Raw genomic sequence first — 22,770 nt, 5'->3', positions numbered from 1 at the left:
TGAAAGCATTGTGGAGGAATCCATATGTGTTTTGAGCTTGTGAGAGATGGGAAGAAGATAATAAGAACGAGAATAGTGTAAAAGAAAAAAGAGTTTCAAAGAGGATATTAGAACTTTGTCTAAGTGTGAGTGATGGTTTGAATGAAAAATAAAAGAATGCAAGGCTTGCTTTTTATAAGGGGAAAAGAGTGAGGGGGTGAGGTGGGATGTGGCTAGTTGTCACGGATGTGCCTTGTTAAATTTTTATGACATTTGAAAAAAAAAATGACGGCAAAAATGCTCAAAGTTTGCCATAATCGATATTTATACTCATTTTTTTCTTGGGCAAAAATACCCGATGTTACAAATTTAGTTATGTATAAATACTTTTACCATTAAAATTTATGTTTGAACTTAACGGTGCAAGTAGTTACGGCGCTACTAAATAGTAACATGTGGTATTTTTGTAAAAAAAAAAAAGAATTAGTATATAAGTAGTGTTTGGTCTAAACATTTAATATTTTTGCCGCTATTATTAGTTATTTGTCTCCTTATTAGGAACCACAAATTTCGAAGCTATTTCCTATAAAAATAAATATAAATAAAGATTAATAAGCGAAATTTCTTTAATAATTGAACAAGTAAATAAATGCATCGGTAATTATTATTTTTAAATAGAATATTCAAAGGATGAGCATTTTTTGATAAATTCTATACGATGTTTGTAACATAATTAAATAATATCGGAAAATCCAAACGGTTAATAAATATCATTAAATGAATGGGCATATTATGATAAATAAGTTATGGCATCAACCAACTATAGGAGTTAGTGCTGACTGAGCCATTAGTAAGCTTTGGATTTGGGAAGCACTATCGTGGGACAAAAATCTGAGCTTGTTATTTAGATGGGAAAAAGTAGTTGTAAATGGTTTGACTAGAAAAAAAAAAAGAAAAAAAAAAAGAGAACTCTTATATTTGACAACCATGCATGGTATACCTCTTTTTACCACCCACCGGTGGTCTTGTACTTTGGGAGCGGAATTTTGTTGGACTCGATAAACTTAATATCTTCGACGAGGAGCTCACAGTGCACCTTAACCTCATCGGCAGTTTTCCCGCAAACGGCGCTTGCAACCTTGAACCAACGGTCAGGGGTTTCCTTGTCGAACAAGACAAGAGCACGCTCGAAGGCCTTGTTTTGCTTGTCGGTCCATGACGGCATTGTGGAGGAAGCCATTTGTGTTTTGAGCTTGAGAGAGATGGGAAGATATATATATATATATAATAACGGGAATAGTGTAATTGAAAAAAGAGCTTCAAAGAGGATATTATAACTTTGTCGAAGTGTGAGTGATGGTTTGAATGAAAAATAAAAGAATGCAATGCTTGCTTTTTATAAGGGAAAAAGAGTGAGGTGGGATGCGGCTAGTTGTCACGGATGTGCCTTGTTAAATTTTTATGACATTTGAAAAATAAAATGGCGGCAAAACTGCTCAAATTTACTCTAATCGATATTTATACTCATTTTTTTCTTGGGCAAAAATATCTCATGTTACAAATTTAGTTATGTATTAATACTTTCGCCGTTAAAATTTATGTTTGAACTTAACGGTGCAAATAGTTTCGGCGTTACTAAATAGTAACATGTGGTATTTTTGCAAAAAAAAAAAAAGAGTATATAAGTAGTGTTTTATCTAAAAATTTAATATTTTTGCCACTATTATTAGTTATTTGTCTCCTTAGGAACCACATTTCCCTTGGGTGTTTACGAGTTGAAAGGGGGAAGAGGGATATTTTATATCTTTATTTTATTTTTTATTATTAGCATGAAAGCACATACGTATAGTTAAGGACTAAGAAACGCTGTCTTGATCATTTTTCCATACTTGCAAAATAAAATAGGAAATAATATAAGCATGTTCACGTTTTAGCATGCTTCCATTTTTTTTTCTTTCTATTTTTTTTACTGTTATTTGGACTCTTCTTTCATTGTGAACTATACCAGTTTATTTCTATCTAAAGAAACAAACTACGTTTTGGCATATTAATTGTATATGATTATCTGTTGATGCAAACCAAAAAATTAAAATTAAAATTAAAATGATAAATAATCAGGTAGTAAAAACATGAATGTAAAAATGGAATAAAAATAATACTTCATTAATTGATATTGATCAAGAAAGGAATGATATATGAGAGGTTGAGCACATCCCAACTAGGTTGACACCCACTCAACTATCAACATTTAACATTCAGTTTGTATTTACAATTACAACCATATATCCAATGGAATGGAAACAAACAACACCAAAAAATAATTAGCTAACTAATGAGGGAAAAAGAGCCGGTGGACCTTGGCATTCTCGGCTTTCTTGTTCTTGAGAACCTTTGCGATCCTTTCTTTCACAGTCGTGCCTGTCTTTGTCGTCTTTTTGGCTCCGCGAAGCTTTTTCAATAGCACCTTCATTCTCTTCCCGGGTCGTTCTTGCCCTCTCATCGCCGTTGACTTGTTCTTCGCCTCATCCTCTGCATCGCAATGCTTTTTCCACAGCAACAGCTTCTTCATACACTTCCCGCCTCCCACTCGTCTTGGCGTTGACTTCTCATCCTCGTCGGGGTTGGTTGTAACACAAGAATACTCGGCTGAAATCGACGAAAACTCTTCGCTCAACAACAGGTCGTGTTCGTCCCGAACGCTCTTCTTGAACTCGTCACTGAAGAGGAACTCCTCGTCCAACGCGGGAAAATCACTCCACAAATCATCCATCGCACCGCAACTATTAACGAACTAGGATCAATCTGCAATCGATATTCTCCAAAATTAATCGAGAATTACGGTTTAACTTGCTAGCTTACGAGTTAAACACTAATGCGGCAATATTTAGGGTTTTGTATTCGGGTTGATTACAATCATGTATCGCAGTAAATGCGGGCAAATTAATTAAAGAATTGCTTACGTACGTTGAATGATCGAGTCTGTCTCTTCGCCGCTGAATGATCGACTTTCGTTGCTCACTTTCCTTGATTACCTTCAAGAAATCACTATTAGGGCTGATTAGTCAAGACTATATATGAGAGCAAATCAAGTAAGTTAAGTCGGTGGCAGAGTATAATTAATACGCAGCTCCTAATCCAACTTCTCGTTGCTCATTTCTCGCCACATGGTATGTACGCGTATATATGAAAATCAAAGTATTACTTCTTTCTTCAAAGTAACAATACATGATATGATAATAAAATAATATTTTAACCAAATACATAATAAGACAATACGATATAAATATTAACCGTCCTATTAATGGAATAGTTTATAAATTATACATTTATTAAGAAGCCTCAGTATGTCTTGGGTGATTAATTTACTTTAGCCTATACCTATACATTATAGAATAAATTTAAATCTTACTTATCTTTATCTTTATCAAATTTAAAAATAATATGGCGAACTCTATAATAGATAATTATTGATAACCAGCTTAATCACATATTGCTATATGAGATACTGAAGTGAATAATGTATTTGAAATTCGCACCGAAACAATCATTTCATAGGAGAATCAGTTCAGTAACCCAATAGTCAATTATATTTTAGAAAATAATCAAAATTTTATTTTATTAAAAAAATAGTTCACCAGGTCGAAATTAATTCATTAACTAAGTAAGTTAATTTAATTTAATTAGGAAAATAGTCCACCAAATCAAAGTAAATTAAATTGACCTAACCAGTTAATTAATTTACTTCGACCTGGTGGACTATTTTTTTCTTCATAAAATGACATTTTTGCTAAAATCTTAAACGAAAGTAGAGAATTGACTAGTTACAATAAATTATTCGTCATTTCATTAAGATATTATAAGAATTTTTTTGAAAATATATTAGGAATAAATATTACAAAAATTCGTTATATATTTCTTTTATTATTATCTATTACACGTTGAATTTAAATATTAGAATACGAATAATCCAAATAAGGGTACTGAATAATGTATGATACGATACTAGAAAAATGCGGCAAAGTTGCTTCGTTATTTTTGGATATAGGTAATAGTAAACGGTTCCCATTCGACAAAGTAGTAGGAATAACCATCTTAAAACTAATTTACAGAGTAACCAGTGACTTTTATAACATCTTGTTAGTTATCATTAAGTTTCAATGCAGAATCCTACCAAGCAGTAAATCATAACCATTATAAAACCTTGTTTGTTATCATTCAGTTTGAAAGAGTTTATGCATAAGAAAGTAGTTGCCAATTATAGATTGTTGGGCTCATCATAAACCTATGATACATATACCTTATAAAGTTGTGATGACATCGTACTTATTCTTCAAAGGCACAGGTTTGAAGCTTTAATGACTTAAACCAGATAATTTCGCACTTCTCGACGACAAAGCTTGTTCGAGTGTCGTTCGTGACCACTCAAATCTTAGTCAATAAACATTCTTATAAAATTCTTTTTTGATCTAATACACTACTAAGATTCAAAATTTATTTTCCAAAGTGCTCGTTGTCAATTGAGGCTTTGAGCTCCATGATGAAGATGACACTCAAACTATTTGTTGCGATTGTCGATCTTTCATGGCGATGACAGCAGCAAAGTACTAACGATGAAGAGTAGCACAATGAAAATATTTTAGAGTACTGTTTTGATGTTTTGATTTTTTATTTTTTATTTTTTTATACCTAACCTTTTCCCTTCGTAAAGTTTTAGGTTCCAGACGCTCTATTTTGAAAGGTTTAAAATTTTGAGAAATTGAATGAAAATTGCATAGAAATTGCAGTAACTTGAGAAGTCCGGCAAGTTTACGACCACTTGTGCGTTTTGCCATTTGTGTCAAAGATATTGCGTCGAAATTTTCATGTCGTTGGATCCATTAATGTCGTTTAACCTATGGTATAAAACACAAAAAATTGTGTCATTTCCGTTACATTCCACTCCGCAATTTCGATCCCGTTGCCCAAAATCCAATCAAGCTAGTGCAAATTCAACAATATTTCGGAAAATTGTGTGCAAACTACATGAAAATTGTGTTTATTTGTGTTTTTCAGCATATATATATTATAATTTTAATGTTTTTAAAATTTTTTTTATTAGATGTTGTTTGTACTTGTTTCATGGTGAACATATTATTGTTTTAATATTTTTTGAGAAGTTACAAATTTTAAATTGATGTTAATTGGAAATTAATTGTTAGGAAATCGTAGTTATATATATACATACATATATATATATATATATATATATATATATATATATATTTGTAAACAAGTATTTCGAAATATGAAAAATGATAACATGATAGTGAATTTCATTTTTGGGGTAGTACGTGATATTATGATATGCTTAAACTTATTATGTGTGTTTTTTATATTCTGCTTGATTTTGATATTTTTTTTAACTTATTATGTGTGTTTATTATATGTATTTGACTTTGAAGTTTGAACTTATTATGGTTGTGTATTATGTGTATTTGTAATTGAAACTTATAATGTATGGTTAGAACTTCTTATATGTGCATGAAACTTATTTTTTATATTTGAAATTGTATTATTTCCGTCGCAATTTTCGTGTTTTACCGCAATTTACGTCAACATATTTTTTCAAATTTCCACATTATTTTCGTCACAATTTTCATCGGCCACATCAGTTTTCGTTTTTTTGGACCATCGGCAACCAGCATTTCAAACATTGCTATTCTATACTAAAAACGTTTCATTTATTAGTATAAATCTTAAATTTAAAATTTAAAAATACATGTATTGTGTATATATATTTAACATATTCAACAACAATATTTTTGTTCGATATCTAATCGATATTTCAGTTTTCCATGAAAAACGACATTTAAAAAGGGTAAATATTTGCCCATTTTCATATTTTTCTATTCAATTTTCTGTCAAGATGTCGATTTTTTCATAAATCATGAAGTTCAGAACGACATAAAAAAGGGCATTTGAAACTTTGGCTAAAAGTACAATAAAGAAAAGAGGTAATATTTAAATAAAGAAACATGCGGCTACTCGGTATAAATTGCAAACCCTTTACAGTCACAGTTAAATCTTAAATGTAATAAATACTAATATGTAACTAGCTAAATTGAAATCTCCGCCGCCATTGTCGGAGGAGGGAAGCTCCGGGCGAGGGAAAGAAGAGCGCGAACAAAGACGGAGTTTTGAGAGCTGCGAAGAGACTTCCAAGGAAGATTTTATCTCTTCTTTCTAATCTTCCTCTGGCAATGGGAGAGTTGTTCTTCGGCGCTGCTCTCATGGCTCTCGGTTTGTCGTTTATCCTCTCACTCAACATTTCAATTTGGGTTTTGGAAGTTCTTAGCTAAGATTAGGTTAAGAAAGAGCACGTACGTATTTCTTGCTTGGTACTGATTTTTCGAGCTTTTTCTTTTATTTCTTAATGTGTTCAAATTAGATAAAACATTATTGGGAAATTTTATAATGCTCTTCTTTTGGAGCTCGTTTGAACGCTTCAATTTCGGAATTTTAAGGATTTGGTCTGCTGAGAAAATGTACCAATTCTCTTCTTCAATATGGGAAATTCAAGAATTTGAGGCGAGAGAATGTACTGATTCTCTTCTTCAATTTGGGAATTTGAAGGACTTGAGTTGAGAAAAATTACCAATTTACTTCTTTTATTGCTCATTTAAAAGCTTAACCTTTCGGGGTTTTTTTTTTCATTAAATCTTATAAGAGAATGTGGGCTCAAATCAAAACTTTATCTTGAAACAGGAACTGTTGTTGAACAAGGAGAGGCGCCGAATTTCTACTTCGAAAAGTACTCGGAAGACAATCCGGCTTTCGGATTCTTCACGTGGAGATGGATTCTTCCGTTCGGGTTCGACCACATGTTCTCGTCCCCCATTTTCCTCACCACTCTCGTCCTCTTCGGCGCTTCTCTCATGGCCTGCACTTACACCACCCAAATACCCCTCATCAAAGTCGCTCTCTCTCTCTCTCTCTCTCTCCTTTGAAATACTCTAGCAATCCATAACGGTAGATATATAATCGACGGTCCTTTATATATATAATCAGATGGAACTTTCAGCATTCTTCCGAGGTTATCCGTAAGAAGGAATTTTCCGAGACTTTGCCGAGAGCCTCCATACGAGATTTAGGCGTCATTCTCATGGGATCCGGATACGAGGTTTTATTCAAATAGATTCTCGCCTTTTTCATTTACCAATCCCATTAATCAACCTGGATGATAAAAATAGAAAGTCTATTAAACTATACAGGTATTTGTGAAGGGGCCGTGTTTGTACGCATTCAAAGGACTTTCGGGTCGGCTTGCTCCAATCGGAGTGCACTTAGCGATGTTGCTCATAATGGCGGGCGGTACTCTGACCGCCTTTGGGAGCTTCATAGGCTCGGTGAACGTGCCTCAGGGACTCAATTTCGTCATGGGAGACGTGTTGGACCCGACCGGATTTCTCTCCAGTCCTAACGACGCTTTCAACACCGAAGTCCACGTCAACAGATTCTACATGGATTACTTCCCCACTGGAGAGGTTGGTAATAGATTTATGTTGTATGGGAAAATTGCTTCAATAGGGTTAAGAAAAGAAAACAGAGATTTCTTGAAACCCAAGGAAAGAAATACGGATCACACATAGTTCAACGAGAGTTTGAAGGAAGAAGATAAACAATGGAATGTGATGAGTGCATTTTTTACGTACAAATCGCTTGTTCCCGGACTTGAAAGAGAAAAAACTTTCCTAAAATATCTGATGATTTCAGCAGACATTTAGAGAATTCCAGACAGCAAATGGCTTTAAATGTAATTTTATTAATGTTTACGGTTCTTTTGTAATTTATTAAGCTTTCAGGGTTATTTTCGTATTCATTTAGGGTGGCATACATGTAATTACAAAACTTCGAAAGGGTTTATTCGTTCGGTTACTTTAGAATGAACATTAAAATTGTCTACATTATATATACAGAGAGATAATATGAACATAAAAAATCAAAGATAACGCTATTAGGTAACGCACTAACTGTTTAGCCTTACTGTTACGTTACATAAAAAAATATCATGATAACGGCACCAAAGTTTTATGTTAATAGTGTCATGAGTTTCTACTCAAAACTAGTTGATAATGTGAAAAATGAATGATTTAAAAAAAAATACAAAGGATACACCATCGCTGTGGAATTTCCTAAACTTCAACGCTTCATGTAGAATGTACCATTATTTAAAAACCCATTGGTCTTTAGAGAGAGATGGAGAATGATATGATTGTTAGTTAGCTACCTATATATATATAATTAATATATATATATATATATATATATATATATATATATTTTAAAACATGTGCCTTTAAAGTCAAATATCCAAAATTTGTAACAAAATATAGATATAGAATCAAACATAATAACTGTTGAACCGATTTCTCATTCCAGCAATCTATACGAAGATTATCAAGATGGGAATTAGTATATTTATTTTTTTAGAGAGAAGGGTCTCAGAATCTGATTATAAAGACTAGATCAGGATCCGAAGTAAACTAATGAACGATATAAGATATTAAAAATATAGGCGAAAGAAGATTTCTTTATTAAAATTCGAATACAGGCAATGTTGAATAAAAGGGAATGAGTAGAAGATCCAAACAATATTAGCAGATCAAAATACAATTATATGCGTTTTTCAGCATGAAAATCAGTAGTCGCAAAATGAAGATTGAGCGGGCTTTTATAACTAGCTCGCCGTCCTTCCTTCTTCTTCAGATCGTCACACGTGTACGGGCAGAATCGGTCTTTAGTCCACTAATCTCGTCTTCGTCCTTGCCTCTAGGCGATTTGACCGTTTCATAGAGAAGGTGGGTGGCGCGAACCGTTTAGCCGGATCATCCAGGAACGTCTATGGGCCTGGGTCGAACTGGGCTTCGGTCTTCGGCAAGGAATTCCTTGCTATCGTCTTGCGCCGACCTCGCCCGCGCCTGAGATTTCTGGGCCGAACTGGGCTTTGGGCCGAACTAGCTCACCTAGCTGGGAAGGGCGAAATCTACTCCCACAACCAGTCCCCTAGTATATTTTATATTGAATGGTGATATATATATAAAAAAATACTTTAAGATCGAACCGAGATTTTTTAGTTTGGTTGAAATCCTACGAAATACTCGAGTATTTAATGCACCAGGCGAGTATCTGGACACGTGTCGTCATGCTACTGCTTCGGGAGCCCAAACGTTTCCCATTATGGCGAATTTCTCGAGAATCCCAACCGTTTGACATGATTTGACCCTACATAAAGTCTCAATCTTTGGGATTTTCTTTATTATCTTCATTCGCGTCTTCGAGGTAACTCTCTCCCTTCGCTTTCTTTGCTCGTTCTTTCTTCTTCTTGGTTCTCTCTTCTCTTTTTTTTTATCCATTTCCTGAATTTCTGGAAAACCATGTCGACCTCGGACATGAACCGTGATGATCCCAACAAAGAATTGTCTTCCCCTTCGGTTTTGACGAAGAAAGACCTTGCTGTTATGGGGGAACGGTATAATTTTCCCGACGGTCTTCATATGAAACGAGGAGGCTAGTCCGCCGATCGAGTAATACCTGGTTTTGTTTGCGCATACCAAGTGTTTTTCGAGGAATGCGTACTGCGCTTCCCGATTCCCAGGCTCCTAATCGAGTTATGTGATCGTCTGGGCCTCCAGTTTGCCCAGATGTGTCCGAACTTCGTGTGCCAGGTGATGGCGCTCTTGTTATTATCCCCAGAAGTCGGGGTCGAGCTGGAGGTCAAGGATCTTGGCCGCCTATTGGTGGCCAAGCGAAATTCAAAGCATCACCCGGTGTGCTTTTATCTGTCGAATCGACCTCGTCAGGGAGTCATCACCGACTTCCCTGGCAAAGATAAAAATTGGGGGTCGAAATATTTTTATTTTCAAATCAACGAACACACCGTCGAGGTGTTGAAGGGATGCCTGTCTTTCCCTTGGAAGACGGACTGCGGTACTGAGCCTGGGGTGGAGCCCTTTCAATGGCGATCTGCGGTCGAGCTTGGACTAATGTTTTGCCATGTCTTTTGCAGAAAAATTTCTCCTCTACCCGTCAGACTCGTTTAACAACAAGGTCCAAAAACTTCGCACCGGCGAGGTTTCTTGGAAGTCCGTCTCTTCGGACCGCTTCATCCGAGCCGGTCTCTGGCCCGCCCCTTTCAAGTAACCTGGTATGGTCGAGCTACTATCTTTTAGTTCGTTTTCTAATTTCGTTTGTTTTTTTATAGATGATTTTTCAGAAGGCGTCCCATCTTCGCTCCCTCCCTCGCCCAGCATGAACAACGAGGAGGTCGATTGGCGCACCAAGAGAAGAGCCGCCAGGGAGGCCGAAGATGCCGAAATTGCCTCGGCTTTGGCCAAGACTTCTGCCCCGGTTGCGTCGAATCCATCTTCCGGTTTCCAGGAGACGACAGTCACTGTTCCCCCGGGAACTCTCCTGATTGAGCTCGACAACGAGACTTCGCCCGCCGAGCTCCTAGCTGCTGAGGTCGCCAAGGCCTCTGATGCCGAGGGCGCCAAGGCTTCTAGCACGGGGGCCGCTGTTGTCAATAGTGCCCACAAGAAGAGTTGTAGTCTTTGTTTTGTACATTTGATGTAATAAAGTCTCATGAAGACTCTTGCTTGTAATTGCCTATTCATTCATTAATAAAGTTGAAACGTTTATTCATTCTTTCTTTTTTTGAAGCTTTATGATAAAACCTTAGTCTTTTAGTCCATAAACAAACTTAACAACTTACGAAGAGACAAATGTAGATTTGCATGAACAAACTCTTCAGAGTTTGCTTAAAACGATATATTCGCAATCTTAGGGTCAAAGGACTATTGACCTCAGTATGATTGTTAGAAGAATCTATGATGTCTGGTTATGAGGCATTGAGAGTTGGGGACTCTATAGTTCTTCTAGGTATCTTCCGAAGGTACTGAATTGACCAGTGCACTTCTAGAGACAATATAAGAACAAACCATTTAACCTCTTATGTCTCGAAGTCACTATGTATGAATTGCATCATGCTTACCTTAATCCTGAAATGAGACATGCCATTTCACACCTTAGTATTCTCATTTGAGAAAGTCAAAGTTCGGACTCACTATGTGATTCCGAACAAGGCCTATTGGTGAAGTACTAAGTTGTGAGTATGTCATGAGTAACTTTGTGAAGTTCTCATAGATATGGAATTCATGTACAAGATTGCTGAAATGCAATGTATGTCACCTCATGCTTTGTTCCTTGGAGTGTGAATAAATGAACTGGCCAGTGTCCAAATTGAGTCCTGACTCTTTTGGATGAAACAATGTGACTTGTTAGCTCCTCATCAATACATTGTTTCTAACTTATTCACAAGCGACAAAGGAGTTGATGAAATAACAGTTAGAAGGGTAAAATGGTAATTTAGTAAATCCCGACTAGCTGATGACATTCATGAAGGGTAAACATAGATAATATTCAGTGGATCCGCTCATCATAATTAGGTCGAATTCTTGAGTAGAAAATAAATTCATTTGAACCGAGAGATTTTCAGTGTCAGCTCTTTAGTGGAGTCAGTTGGCATTAAGCTAAACTTGGAAAAGGTTTGTGAACTTTTGAGTCCAAGTGTTTAGCTCAAGCTTTGTTCATTTGGGTCCATGAGGTCACTGTCACGAATCACATCGATAGGAATAGTTAAACTGGAAGCTAAGTCAAAACAAGAACGAAAATAGTCAAAAGGGTATTTTTGTCTTTTGAGACATGATGAAATGAATGTCAATAAATTTTTTGACAAGTTCATTTGATGACTTAATGTCACTCGGCCATAACTTGATTATTGGGCCTTGTGAATTAATTTCATTTCATAAGAATTTTATTGAAAATTTTTAATGAGCTTTTCTCATGTTGTCATGAACAAATGAAGAAGCTTCTAGAAGCTCCTTCTAGATGAGAATAGGCGCCCATAATACCCAAGGAAAGAGAGTTTATTTTGTGCATAAATGTATCAAGATACTTGCCAAAAGAAAAAGAGGAAACAAATTTGCATAAGGATGCACAAGGTATTTCGGCCATGAGAGTAATAGGCAAGCCAATGAACAAAAAAAGAAACAAATCCTAGCCTTCTAGAAGGCTGCCTTGGGCGCCCAAGTGGAATGGGAAATAAGGGTTATTTTGCTCATGAATATGTGATATTCTATAGAAGAGGAAACTACCTTATATTGAAGGTGAAACCTCTCCTATAAATAGGAGCCTCATTTCCTCACAATTCATTCATCCAAGTTTAAGAGATTTGAGAGACTCTCTCTCTAGACATTGTGGCCGAAAATCCTCTCTCCCTCTCTCTAGTTTATTTTTGATTTTTTCTTGTCTTGGCACCTAGGTCCTCACTCGACCTAGTGTTTAGCTCTGCGACTTCGAGACTCGTTCTTAAGTCGTAGTCAAAATGGAAAATTTCTAGTGACGTCACAATGATGTCCCTCGAAAAAGTTATCCGCCAGAAAACTTTTGAGTTAAGAGTATGATGAAACAAGTTCACCAGAATATAAATCATCATGTGCCTCCCCATCTATGCAAAGAGTTTGGTCAGTAGAGCAATAAGCCAAACAGGTACAAAAGTCAGATTCTGGTTTCTAATCCTTGAAAACCCAACTAATAATTGCAACTTTAAAATTAGCCCTTTCTCATAGCCATTTAACAACTTGAATGAAAAAAATAGAGTTTGAATCACTAGACCGAGACTAACACATCAAAGATGAAAGAAAAATCAAATCATCAAACGCGGAGACCTAAGTAAGCTAGTCCAACATCAAACCAAAGCACAAGCAGATTCAATCGAAACTCTCCACAAATCAAACAAGACGCTAAAATCACAACTCACTAGTTCTGAAACGAGAGGCCGCTTAAATGAGCAGGTCGAACATCAAACCAAAACTCGAGCAGATTCAATCGAAACTCTCCACAAATCAAACATGATGCTAAAAATCAAAATAACCCACCACCCCAAATTCCAAGCAAAATCCCCATAAATCACCCTAGTCACTAGAGTTCTATAACTTCTCAATGCAGAGACCTAAGTTAGCAAGTTAAACATCAAACCAAGAAACTCAAGCAGATTCTTTCTAAACTCTTCAAAAACCAAACAAGAGGCTAAAACCAATCCTCACACTTTGAATTTGAAAGGGCCCGAATTAGCAACTCAGCTTCATATTTTTATTTCTTCTTCATTTCATTTACCTGAGTGGTGGCGAGAATCCCACCGCCGGCAACAGCGGCAGCCAAAGGCGGAGCCAGGTGGGGGCCAGGGTGGGCCAATGCCCCCCCTCAATTTTTGAAAATTATTTTTTAGACCCAAATTTTTATATTTTTTATAATTTTACCCCTAAATTTTACTAATAATTATGTTTTTGACCCAAAATTTTTTATTTTTTTTCAATAATGCCCCTCCTCAAAAATATTTCTCAAATTTGCCCCCCCTTAATTGAAATCCTGGCTCCGCCACTGGCGGCAGCGAACTTGAGGGTGCATCGGAGTACGACGGAGGGGAGCCCCGGGACGATATTCCACCACGCTCCGTCGTGGAAAGCCCACATGAGATCGGCAGCGAAAGCGGTCTGATCGCTCCACTCTTCCACGGCAGCATCGGCGACCCGAAGCTCGATCATCCTCTCGACCAGCCACGCCAAATGCTTCCCGTTGGTCATGGCCGTGTGGAGGTTCAGCCTCTGAACGGCCTCGGTCTCGTCGTGGTTGTCTCCGACCACGCCGCGGAAGCTAGGGTTCGAGTACTCCTCCAGAGACTCCCTCACGACCTTCAGGCTCTCCCTGAACGCCCTCTCGAGAACCCGCCGCGCCGAGTCCCGCGCCGAGAACTCCCTCATCAGCCTCGCCACGAAGGCCTTCACGAACGCCATGTTCGGGTGGCTGTGGATCGCGGAGACGATCAGGCCGTGGAGCATCTCCTCGCCGGAGTCCTTCTTCCCCGGAGAGACTCTCGCCACGAGACCTTCAACCTCGTCGCCGCCGCCGAGGAGAGGGACGAGGATCAGAACCCTAGCTTCCTCCTCCTCCGTCCACGGCACGGCCTCGAGGAATCGGACGCAGAATTTGACGCAGTCTTCGAAGAGGAGCTTCAGGGCGACGGGGAGGAGGTCCAGCGCCGCCGCGGCGGAGTCCATCGCGGCGGTGAAGTCGCCGGTGTACAGGAGGCTGAGGACGCGGACTCCGGCGTCGATCGTGGACGGAATTCCCAGGTTGAGTCGGATGGGATCGGATTTCGATTCGGCTCCGGCGGGGGAGGAGGAGGTCCAGCGATCGGAGAGGAGGGCGGAGAAGTAGTTGCAGCGGCGTAGGACGTGATAGTGAAGGTGGAGGTGAGTCTCCGGAGCCGTCGGCGGAGTTCCAGCGGTCGGAGAAGGGAGGGACGGCAAGGAGGGGTCGACGAAGAGGCGGAGGATGACGTCAGGCTCGGAGGAATCCGGGAAGGAGTGTATCGGCGCTCCGACGGCGGCGCCGGAGGATGAATCGGTGATGATGGCGGCGGTGGAGGTCGTCGACGTGTGAACCACGCGCTGTCTCTTCTTCGTCATTTTTTTGCGTGTTTGGCAAGAGTTTGGGGTGTTTATTTATTTTTTGTTTTTTTGGCAAAGGGAAAAATGGGTAGTTTTTTTTTTGTCTAATCACTCTGGACTGGAGGGAAAACGATGGGAAGAAATAAGAGACGATGGTTAAAATCTGGATCGCCATGTGGAGGATTATGGCCGCTTTGTTTTCTTTCACTTTTTTCAATACTAATTTCATTTTCTAGACCCAAAAGTTATGAAAATATCTCAATTAGACCCGTTAGTTAAAAAATATTCAAAATTGGATTTTTGTACCAATTTTGGACGAAAATACCCTTAATTCAAAATAACTCATATTCTTCTCTCATTTTCAAATCATCTTCATCACAATTCTTGTCACTTTCGGAAACTCGTCGGAACGTGTCGGAATCCATCTTTGGAGGAGAATTTTTTTTTAAAAAAAAAAACTGGGAATTTCCGATGAAGATCATCGGAATCCATCGGATTCGGTCGGATCCGACCGAATCCGATGGATTCCGATGATCTTCATCGAAAATTCCCAGATTTAAAAAAAAAAAAAAAAAAAATCACCTCCAAATCTCATTCAAATCAACCTTAAAAAAAAAAAAAAAAATTCACCTCCAATTCGGTCGAATTTGGTGTGGTGGGCGTTGGAACTCGTCGGATTTGGTGTGGTTGGGCGTCGGAATGGGGCTCACGTCGGATTTGGTGTTCTTTGGTGTGGAAAGAAAGTGAGAGTGAGAATGAAAGAGATGAAAAGAGATGGAGAGAGGGTTTATTTTTGAATTAAGGGTATTTTCGTCCAAAATTGGTACAAAAGTCCAATTTTGGATATTTTTTTAACTAGCGGGTCTAATTGAGATATTTCCATAACTTTTGAGTCTAGAAAATGAAATTTCTCTAATTAAACTAGTTTGGTGAACGCGCTACGCGCGTATGAATTATAATGCATTAAAGAATAAGTAAGAGTTAAATTTATACTTTGGTATGGATTTTTAAAAATTATTGATAAAAAAAACATACTAATTATTTCCAAAAGATTTTAGTTATATATAATTGATGACGTACAAAGTAAATTGACATAGAGAATAAAAATATTATTAAAATAAGATAAATATATAACATTTCACCTCCAATATAACACGACACTTTGTCGCCGCTGCTATGAGTTCCACAATAATCGATCCAAAAAGTCAGCACAAAACTGTTCACGAAAAGTACAATAAATCCAATCAAATACCCTTGCAAAATGAAATCATAATAATAATTTTAAATTTTACAATAACATTGAAACAAAAGTAAGTTCGAGGAAAAAAAAAATGGTAAATTCTCTTCAATTATAATTCCCATCAAAGACCTGCAGAATTAAATTAAAAAGGTTGAATTACAGTAACAGCTTACCAAAATTAGATCAGCGTAGAAAAAACTAAGTCAATTCTCTTCAAATGGTTCACCTGATCAAAACATGAAAAAAAAGTGAAACTAAAATAAATCATTTTTTTTCATGTAAAGAATACTGAAGGATAGTACTCGAGTTCATTTTAGCTCCCCTCAGTATCATGTAGAACTTGATCTCGACAAGGTTCTCGATGCCAATGTCCCATTTTTTTTTCCATTCTAAATCATAATTAAATCAACAGCAACAAACCCGTCAAACAAAGAGCATTCTTAAAAAAATTCAATAGCACAATACGAATGGGAATAAGCTTTATAATGGAAAAGAGTAAAAAATGAAGCGAAAAGAATGGAAGCAAAAATCACATCAATCCTGTGATCAACGCTTGACCAGGTTCCTCTGCTTATCACCCATTCTCCCTCGTCGACCCAACAACTCCATTATCACCGCCGCCAACAGCTCTGCAATAATACTCCCATGACAAACACATGTATAGAAGATATAACTAAAATGATTCATTTCAACAATAAAAAAAAGGTAGGGAACATCTTAAAATTCAATCACATTACAATTTGGGCAGTCTAAGTAAGCCTGATATATAACTATGATGGAGGTCAGTTCAATAGTCTATAAAATTGTAATATCTACAATGATACTGATTATTCAATAGTCTACAAAATGTAAATTATTCAATAGTCTACAAAATGTAATGTCCACAATCTGGATTTTTTTTAGGAAAATAAATAAAAGGAAGAAGAAGGTCAGTCTAATTGCTAACTAAAAAGTAAGCATGATAACTATGGTGGAGGTCATTTCAATAGTCTACAAAATTGTAATATCTACAATGATACTGATTATTCAATAGTCTACAAAATGTAAACTATTCAATAGTCTACAAAATGTAATGTCCACAATCTGGATTTTTTTAAGGAAAATAAATAAAAGGAAGAAAAAGGTCAGTTCTTGCGATAAAGGAAAAAAATAAATTAGAGACTCATGAGTCCGCAAATATTAGCTTCTTGAATCATTGTTCGATCGTTGATTCAACCACTCTCTCGTACGACTCGGCGGCGAATCCGCTCGGGAAAATCTTCCCGCTGAATCAATGCAACACAGGAATCGAACCAACTTTATTAACAATCAAAGAACGAAGTCTGACTGTGGTGAAGCGGGAATGTATAAAGAGAGAGTTGAAAGGTCACCAAATTTTTTTTTGTTGAACCCGCTGAATCGTTGTTGAAGCTTCTCGTTCAGGGTTATTTCCGAATCTTCTCGCTGAAAAGTTGCTACAGCTTCTGGTAAGGAATTTTTTTTCTTCATAATAAGTGGAAAATGTATAAAGAGAGAGTGGGAAGGTCACCAAATTTGCTTTCGTTGAACCCGCTGAAACTTCCCGCTGAATCTTTGTTGAAGCTTCTTGTTAAAGAGTAAGGACCATTTTTTTTTGCTGAAAATAACAAGGAAGAAGAAGTGGGAAGGTCTCCAAATCTTCTTTCGTTGTACCCTTGAATCTCCCGCTGAGTTAAAGCTTCTTGTTAAAGTTGCTGAAAATAACAAGAAGAAGTGGGAAGGTCTCCAAATCATCTTTCGTTGAACCCCATGAATTTCCCGTTGAGTTAAAGCATATTGTTAAAGTTTTTTTTTTTAGAATAACCCATAACATCGGAAGAAGAAGAGTGAAGGTCACAAAAAAAAATTGACTAAAATAGTGTCACGTATCACCCATACAAACAATCGTGTGTCAATGCGTAGATGAAAGTTTGAAGGATCCTAGCTTCTTATTATATATGTTATGGAGGATTATGGATATATGTTATGGATTATTATTATATTTATTATATATATATATATATATGTTATGGATATGAAGAGTTTTCAATTTTATAAAATTAAGATTAGTAAAATTGTTGTCAATAATTTTTAACAAATAATAAAATTACAAAATGTTAAAAGAAAACTCTATTGTCTTGATGATTCAGTGATTTTAAAATCTATTGCATAATTTCTCATCACATCACAAATTTTAAAAGTGTTATGGACCAAATTTTTTATCAACTAAAACAAATTGAAATTAAATTTTGATATTTTTTTTAAGTTAAAGACAAAATAAAATATTAAATAAAAAAGTAGCTTATATTTATATTCAGATTGTATGATAGTTACATAATCAAATTACAAAAAATGTATTAGATATTAAATAGTAACATATATATATTTATGCATAATACGACATACCTTTTCCAAATAGATAATAACTTATACTAATATTGATTAAAATAATATATGTTATTCTAATATATACCATAGTAAAATATATTTTATAGTAATAATTGTTATTTTTTTTATCGTGTACATATACGTGATATAGTAATATAAATATCAATAGTAATTATTATTATGATATATACATAGTAATAATAATAATAAGGTATACTAATGTTGATTGACATAATATATGTTAGTATGTGATTCCAGTAAATATTTTATAGTAATCGATTCATGTCAGGAAAGAGACCCGAGTACTATAATACATATATATATATATATATACACGTGCTACGCACGTGGTTATTATAGTTTTATTTGAAAAGGAAGAACTTAAAATTAATCAGTTTTTCTAAACTAACATACATTAAAGACATAATAAGAATTATAAAGCAAGTATCGTATTCACAAACAAATAAATAAAACTAATATTTCCCATAGTTTTATCAACACACGCAATCCTAAAACGCAAAGATGTGGAAGAAAAAAAAGAAAAGTAATGAAAATGCATGATGTTCTTTTAAAATAAAATAAAAAATAGTTCAATCAAATTCTAGGTTTTTTGTTGGAGCTAGAAGTTCCGGGGGAGAGATCATCATCTTTGTTCTCCAATTCTTGGTCGATACAATTAAGCTCGGAGAGCTTGTAAACTTGGCTAACGGTGAGTTGGTGTTGCATTCCTCTTGAATTTTCAAATCTCGTGTCTTTAACATAGAACGCTTTAGTGATAGCATCTTTGGCCTTGAATATTGGTTTCAAGGAATCTTTTTGCGTACCCTGTTTTAGCAAATGTGATTTAGTTTTGTAAATTATTCAAAAAAATTTAGATAAGCAATATACATATCCATTTATTGATTAACCTGCTCCAAAATTTTGGATATTTGTGAAGCCTTGCATGAAAAGATATTTTCAGCAGTATAACCAAAGCACGTAGCTTCAAATTTCTTTGAGCCATCCGTCAAAATGAACTGAATACGTAACCTACAAAGTACTTACACGCATGTGAGAGAAATTGTTTCATTTTTTGAGTTCAACGATTAAAAAATTCTATGCGTAGCACATACCACGGCACGACTTTGCTTTTTTCAGTTTTACAATTCTGGCATGTGAAACATTTATTGATCGGGAAGTTGGTTCCTTTCTTGCAATTCGAACATGCATTGTAGTAGAAACGCTGTTCATAATTTACGATCGACGCCGTCGCTTTGACCCAATAATTTCCAGATTTATTCTCCTACTCAAGTTTGAACTTTTAGACAATGAAAATTTTAATTTAAGAAATAGAACGTAATAGTTTTCTTTCATACCTTCATCTTGGTATTTATGAATTCAGCAAGCAGCAGTAAATCTTGTTCTTTGGGTGGTGGTATAGGTTGCGTCGTTGGGTTCTTCTTTTGTTCTTTTGCCAACTTTTTTAGAGTTGATGCATTTTCCATATTCCTAGATTTAGGGAAAAAAAAGGGTTAGTGTTAGCAAAAAAATTAAAGATTCACAATTTGAAGTCACATGAAACAACATGCATGTATATACCACAGAGAAAGAGATTTGGCAATGGAGAATTTAGGGTCGATATAAATTGTGCTCGATCATTTTGTCGACAATACGATGCCACCTAGGAAAAAAAATATATTGAGCGATAATTCGTCATATGATATTAGAAATAGTTCCAAACAATTATTGAGTAACCATTATTAACAATCTTCAACAAATAGTATAGATTTCTAGAAATTCAACCTAATCGTAATTATTACTTGTGTAAAATGTGTGTATACATACATATAGATCAGTTTTGTGTGGAAATAGCAATTAGCACTAAGAAGTATTTTTAGTAGCTAGCATATTTTTATTATTATTATTTTTTATAATTATAGCTGTTGAAACTTGTTTTGAATCTTTTTCATGCCTTAATCCAATCTGTTGTGGCACATATTCAACAATTATTTGTATTTCGTAAATCACTAATCTACGTAAGGTATATTATAATATTTTTATGTAATACACATATGGATCTGCGTGCTATTCAAAATAGAAGTAATGGAATTAATTTAAATTTTTTAAAACTAAGAAGTTATAATGGAGTAAAGTTTATCTTTCCAGTCAAAATAGATACTACGGATTACAGCTTTGTGTACCATATACAAGTGCCTATTTTATGTGGCTATGTAAAATATATATTATTATATATATATATATATTTATATGTATCATAAATTATATATCTTAAATAAAATAAAATAATTAATTATGAACATTTTTATCCAACAGTATAGTTAAAATAAAATTAAAAAGGGCCTGGTTATACTACTGAAAAGCAAGCTGGAGAAATATTATCTATCAAAATCCAGAATCTCGAGGTTAAGGGAAAATTACAAGATGGGTGTATACTTATATAGACAAAAAAAAAAAAAAAAAAACACTCACTTTTCCACTGATATATTGCTAAAATGACGTTCCCAAAAACAAAACATAAGGTTACCAAAAACGCAGGAAAAAAGCTAGTTTTCAAAACATAAATTTAGTTGTAAATCTACATATTTTTACGTACAAAACATAAGGTTACCAAATTCTATGTGTGTTGTTGGTGAAAATCTACATATTTTTTCGTACAACAAGGAAAGCCTGCGAAATTTAGTCTCATTATTCTGTAAGGTTTAATTAAAAAGCCAAAGAAATTTAAGTATTTTATAAATGATAAAATATAATTTTAGTATGGCTAAAAATTTGAGTAATTAAAGCATAAGGAAAAAAAAAATATTTACCTTGATAGTTTTTGGCTTTCAAATTTATTCCTACAATAACCGGCCTTGTTTTCTTCATAGCCGAAATTAGGTTCGCTTCGTTTGTTGCAAAATTATCCCACAACGCTAATTTGATTACTTCAAAGCTGAGAGGAAAAATTAAAAGTGTTAAAAAAATTTAATGAGTAAGGAGTACCAATGAGAATTGCAAAGAAAGACGAACCTTTGATCGATCAATGTTAATTCTGACAGAAATCTACGTTGTTTTTTAGATCTTGTTTCGAAATGTGAACAACGACTCCTAAGACGTCTGCCAAAAAATATGTTATGGAGATAAAATAAGAAATAATAAAAAGTTAAACATCATTTTGAATATGTATGAGAAAATTTGTTAATTTTATAATACGCACTCAAATCGGTTTCTGTATCGACGAAAGTCTTGCACAAGTCGAGCGAAGTGAAATTGTATAATTTTTCGACCATTGCGATGTTGTCTTCTTGCACTTCTTCAATAGTTGTACTTCTTCTAAACGTTAAATGAGTGTGTGTTCCATGTACTTTGAACGCAGGTTTTTCTTCATCTACTGTCGCATTTGAAACATTATATGTTTTCCCTAACTCTAGTGTGTCTTGGAGATTTTCGACGTCGTTGTTGAATATTGTCGCCCGTATCTTGTTTGCCTATTAAAAAAGAATTGTTTAAAATGGTAAATATTATTAAGAAAACAAACGTTGTTTTTTGTAAGCACTAACCTTCGAATCAATCAAAACCATGTTTTGATGTTTGGCTCCCGTGTCTCTATTTTTCTTCGTACTTTGTTTTTCAACGACTGTTAATTTCGTTGTCCATTGGCGGTCGCTGGGATTTAATTCCGGGATTAGTTTTTCGACGACTTCATTTCCGTCTTCGCTGTTTGAACCACTGGAAAACGACGACGAACTGCGGAAATTGAAAAAAAAAAGTGTCATGCACATTTTATTTAGAGTTCTATTTTTTTTTTTTTTATCTAGTTCTCATCGTTTTTTAGAAAGAAAATATGTGTGTGCGGTGGAGAGAACTTATCATAAGCAGTATTTTAAAAATATTACACTACAAAAACACTACTGGGTGTGTAAATATCTAATTCTAATTTTACGCATTCGCAAAGAATATTACACGTGAGCAAAGAAACCAAAACAGAGGAAAAAATCAGTGGTAGTGATGAACAAGCTTTACCTGGATGATGATGTTGAAGAAGAAGACATGTTCGATGTTGGCGGATGATGTTTCCACGGGTGATTAATTTTGAAGTTTGTTTGAAAGGAGCGTTTCTCTTCTTTAAATACTATCCAAAAAACGTGGTCATTGAGGAGATGCATCAATAACTGCTTTTCAGTTTCCAAATATAACTGCTAGACAGTTACATTGATTGCTTATTCGGTTTAAATTCGAAATGGGTTAATTTCCCGTGTTAGTTATTTCTGGGTTAGTTATTTCTTTTCAGTCCTGTTAGAAGACGCTCACCTCCCCATCATCCAAGACGCCGGTTATTACTTCAGCTGTTTTAAGCCCACTTTCAGGTATGTAATCTTTTGGTTTCTTTGTGTTCAATCCGTAATCTTCAAACCTTAGATTAGCGCTACAGAGTTTGTAACGTATTTTGGGGTTTTAATTGTAATTAGTTTTAGGGTTTTAAATTTACATTCTTGCCACTGTGTTTTTGGCCGGAGAAGATTACCAGCGAGTAATGAGAATCCTCAGTAGATGTAGTGCTCACAATTTGTTTGATGTTTTGCTTGTGTGAGAATAAATAAGTTTTATGATCCTCAATTACATTATTTTTCTGATCTTATA

The 22,770-nt window shown here is 35.5% G+C and overlaps 2 protein-coding genes across 2 annotated transcripts; one reads left to right on the top strand and one right to left on the bottom strand.

Moving 5' to 3' along the window:
* The first annotated feature begins 6,111 nt into the window (after nt 1–6,111).
* Nucleotides 6,112–7,030, top strand: LOC149387465 (cytochrome c biogenesis protein CCS1, chloroplastic-like). Its single transcript, XM_089624680.1, has 2 exons — nt 6,112–6,258; nt 6,724–7,030. The coding sequence occupies exons 1-2, from the start codon at nt 6,219–6,221 to the stop codon at nt 6,963–6,965; spliced, it is 282 nt and encodes a 93-aa protein (XP_089480806.1). The 5' UTR covers nt 6,112–6,218; the 3' UTR covers nt 6,966–7,030.
* Nucleotides 7,031–13,415: 6,385 nt separating this feature from the next.
* Nucleotides 13,416–14,705, bottom strand: LOC149387464 (BTB/POZ domain-containing protein At1g63850-like). Its single transcript, XM_089622153.1, has one exon. The coding sequence runs from the start codon at nt 14,541–14,543 to the stop codon at nt 13,416–13,418; it is 1,128 nt and encodes a 375-aa protein (XP_089478279.1). The 5' UTR covers nt 14,544–14,705.
* Nucleotides 14,706–22,770: the final 8,065 nt, after the last annotated feature.

The sequence above is a fragment of the Urtica dioica genome, chromosome 8 (assembly GCF_054948205.1).
Source record: "Urtica dioica subsp. dioica isolate 48M chromosome 8, U.dioica_male_clone48M_v1_H2, whole genome shotgun sequence".
Taxonomy (NCBI): Eukaryota; Viridiplantae; Streptophyta; class Magnoliopsida; order Rosales; family Urticaceae; genus Urtica; species Urtica dioica.
Note: the sequence above shows the minus strand (reverse complement) of the source record. Positions and strands in the feature narration are given on the sequence as shown.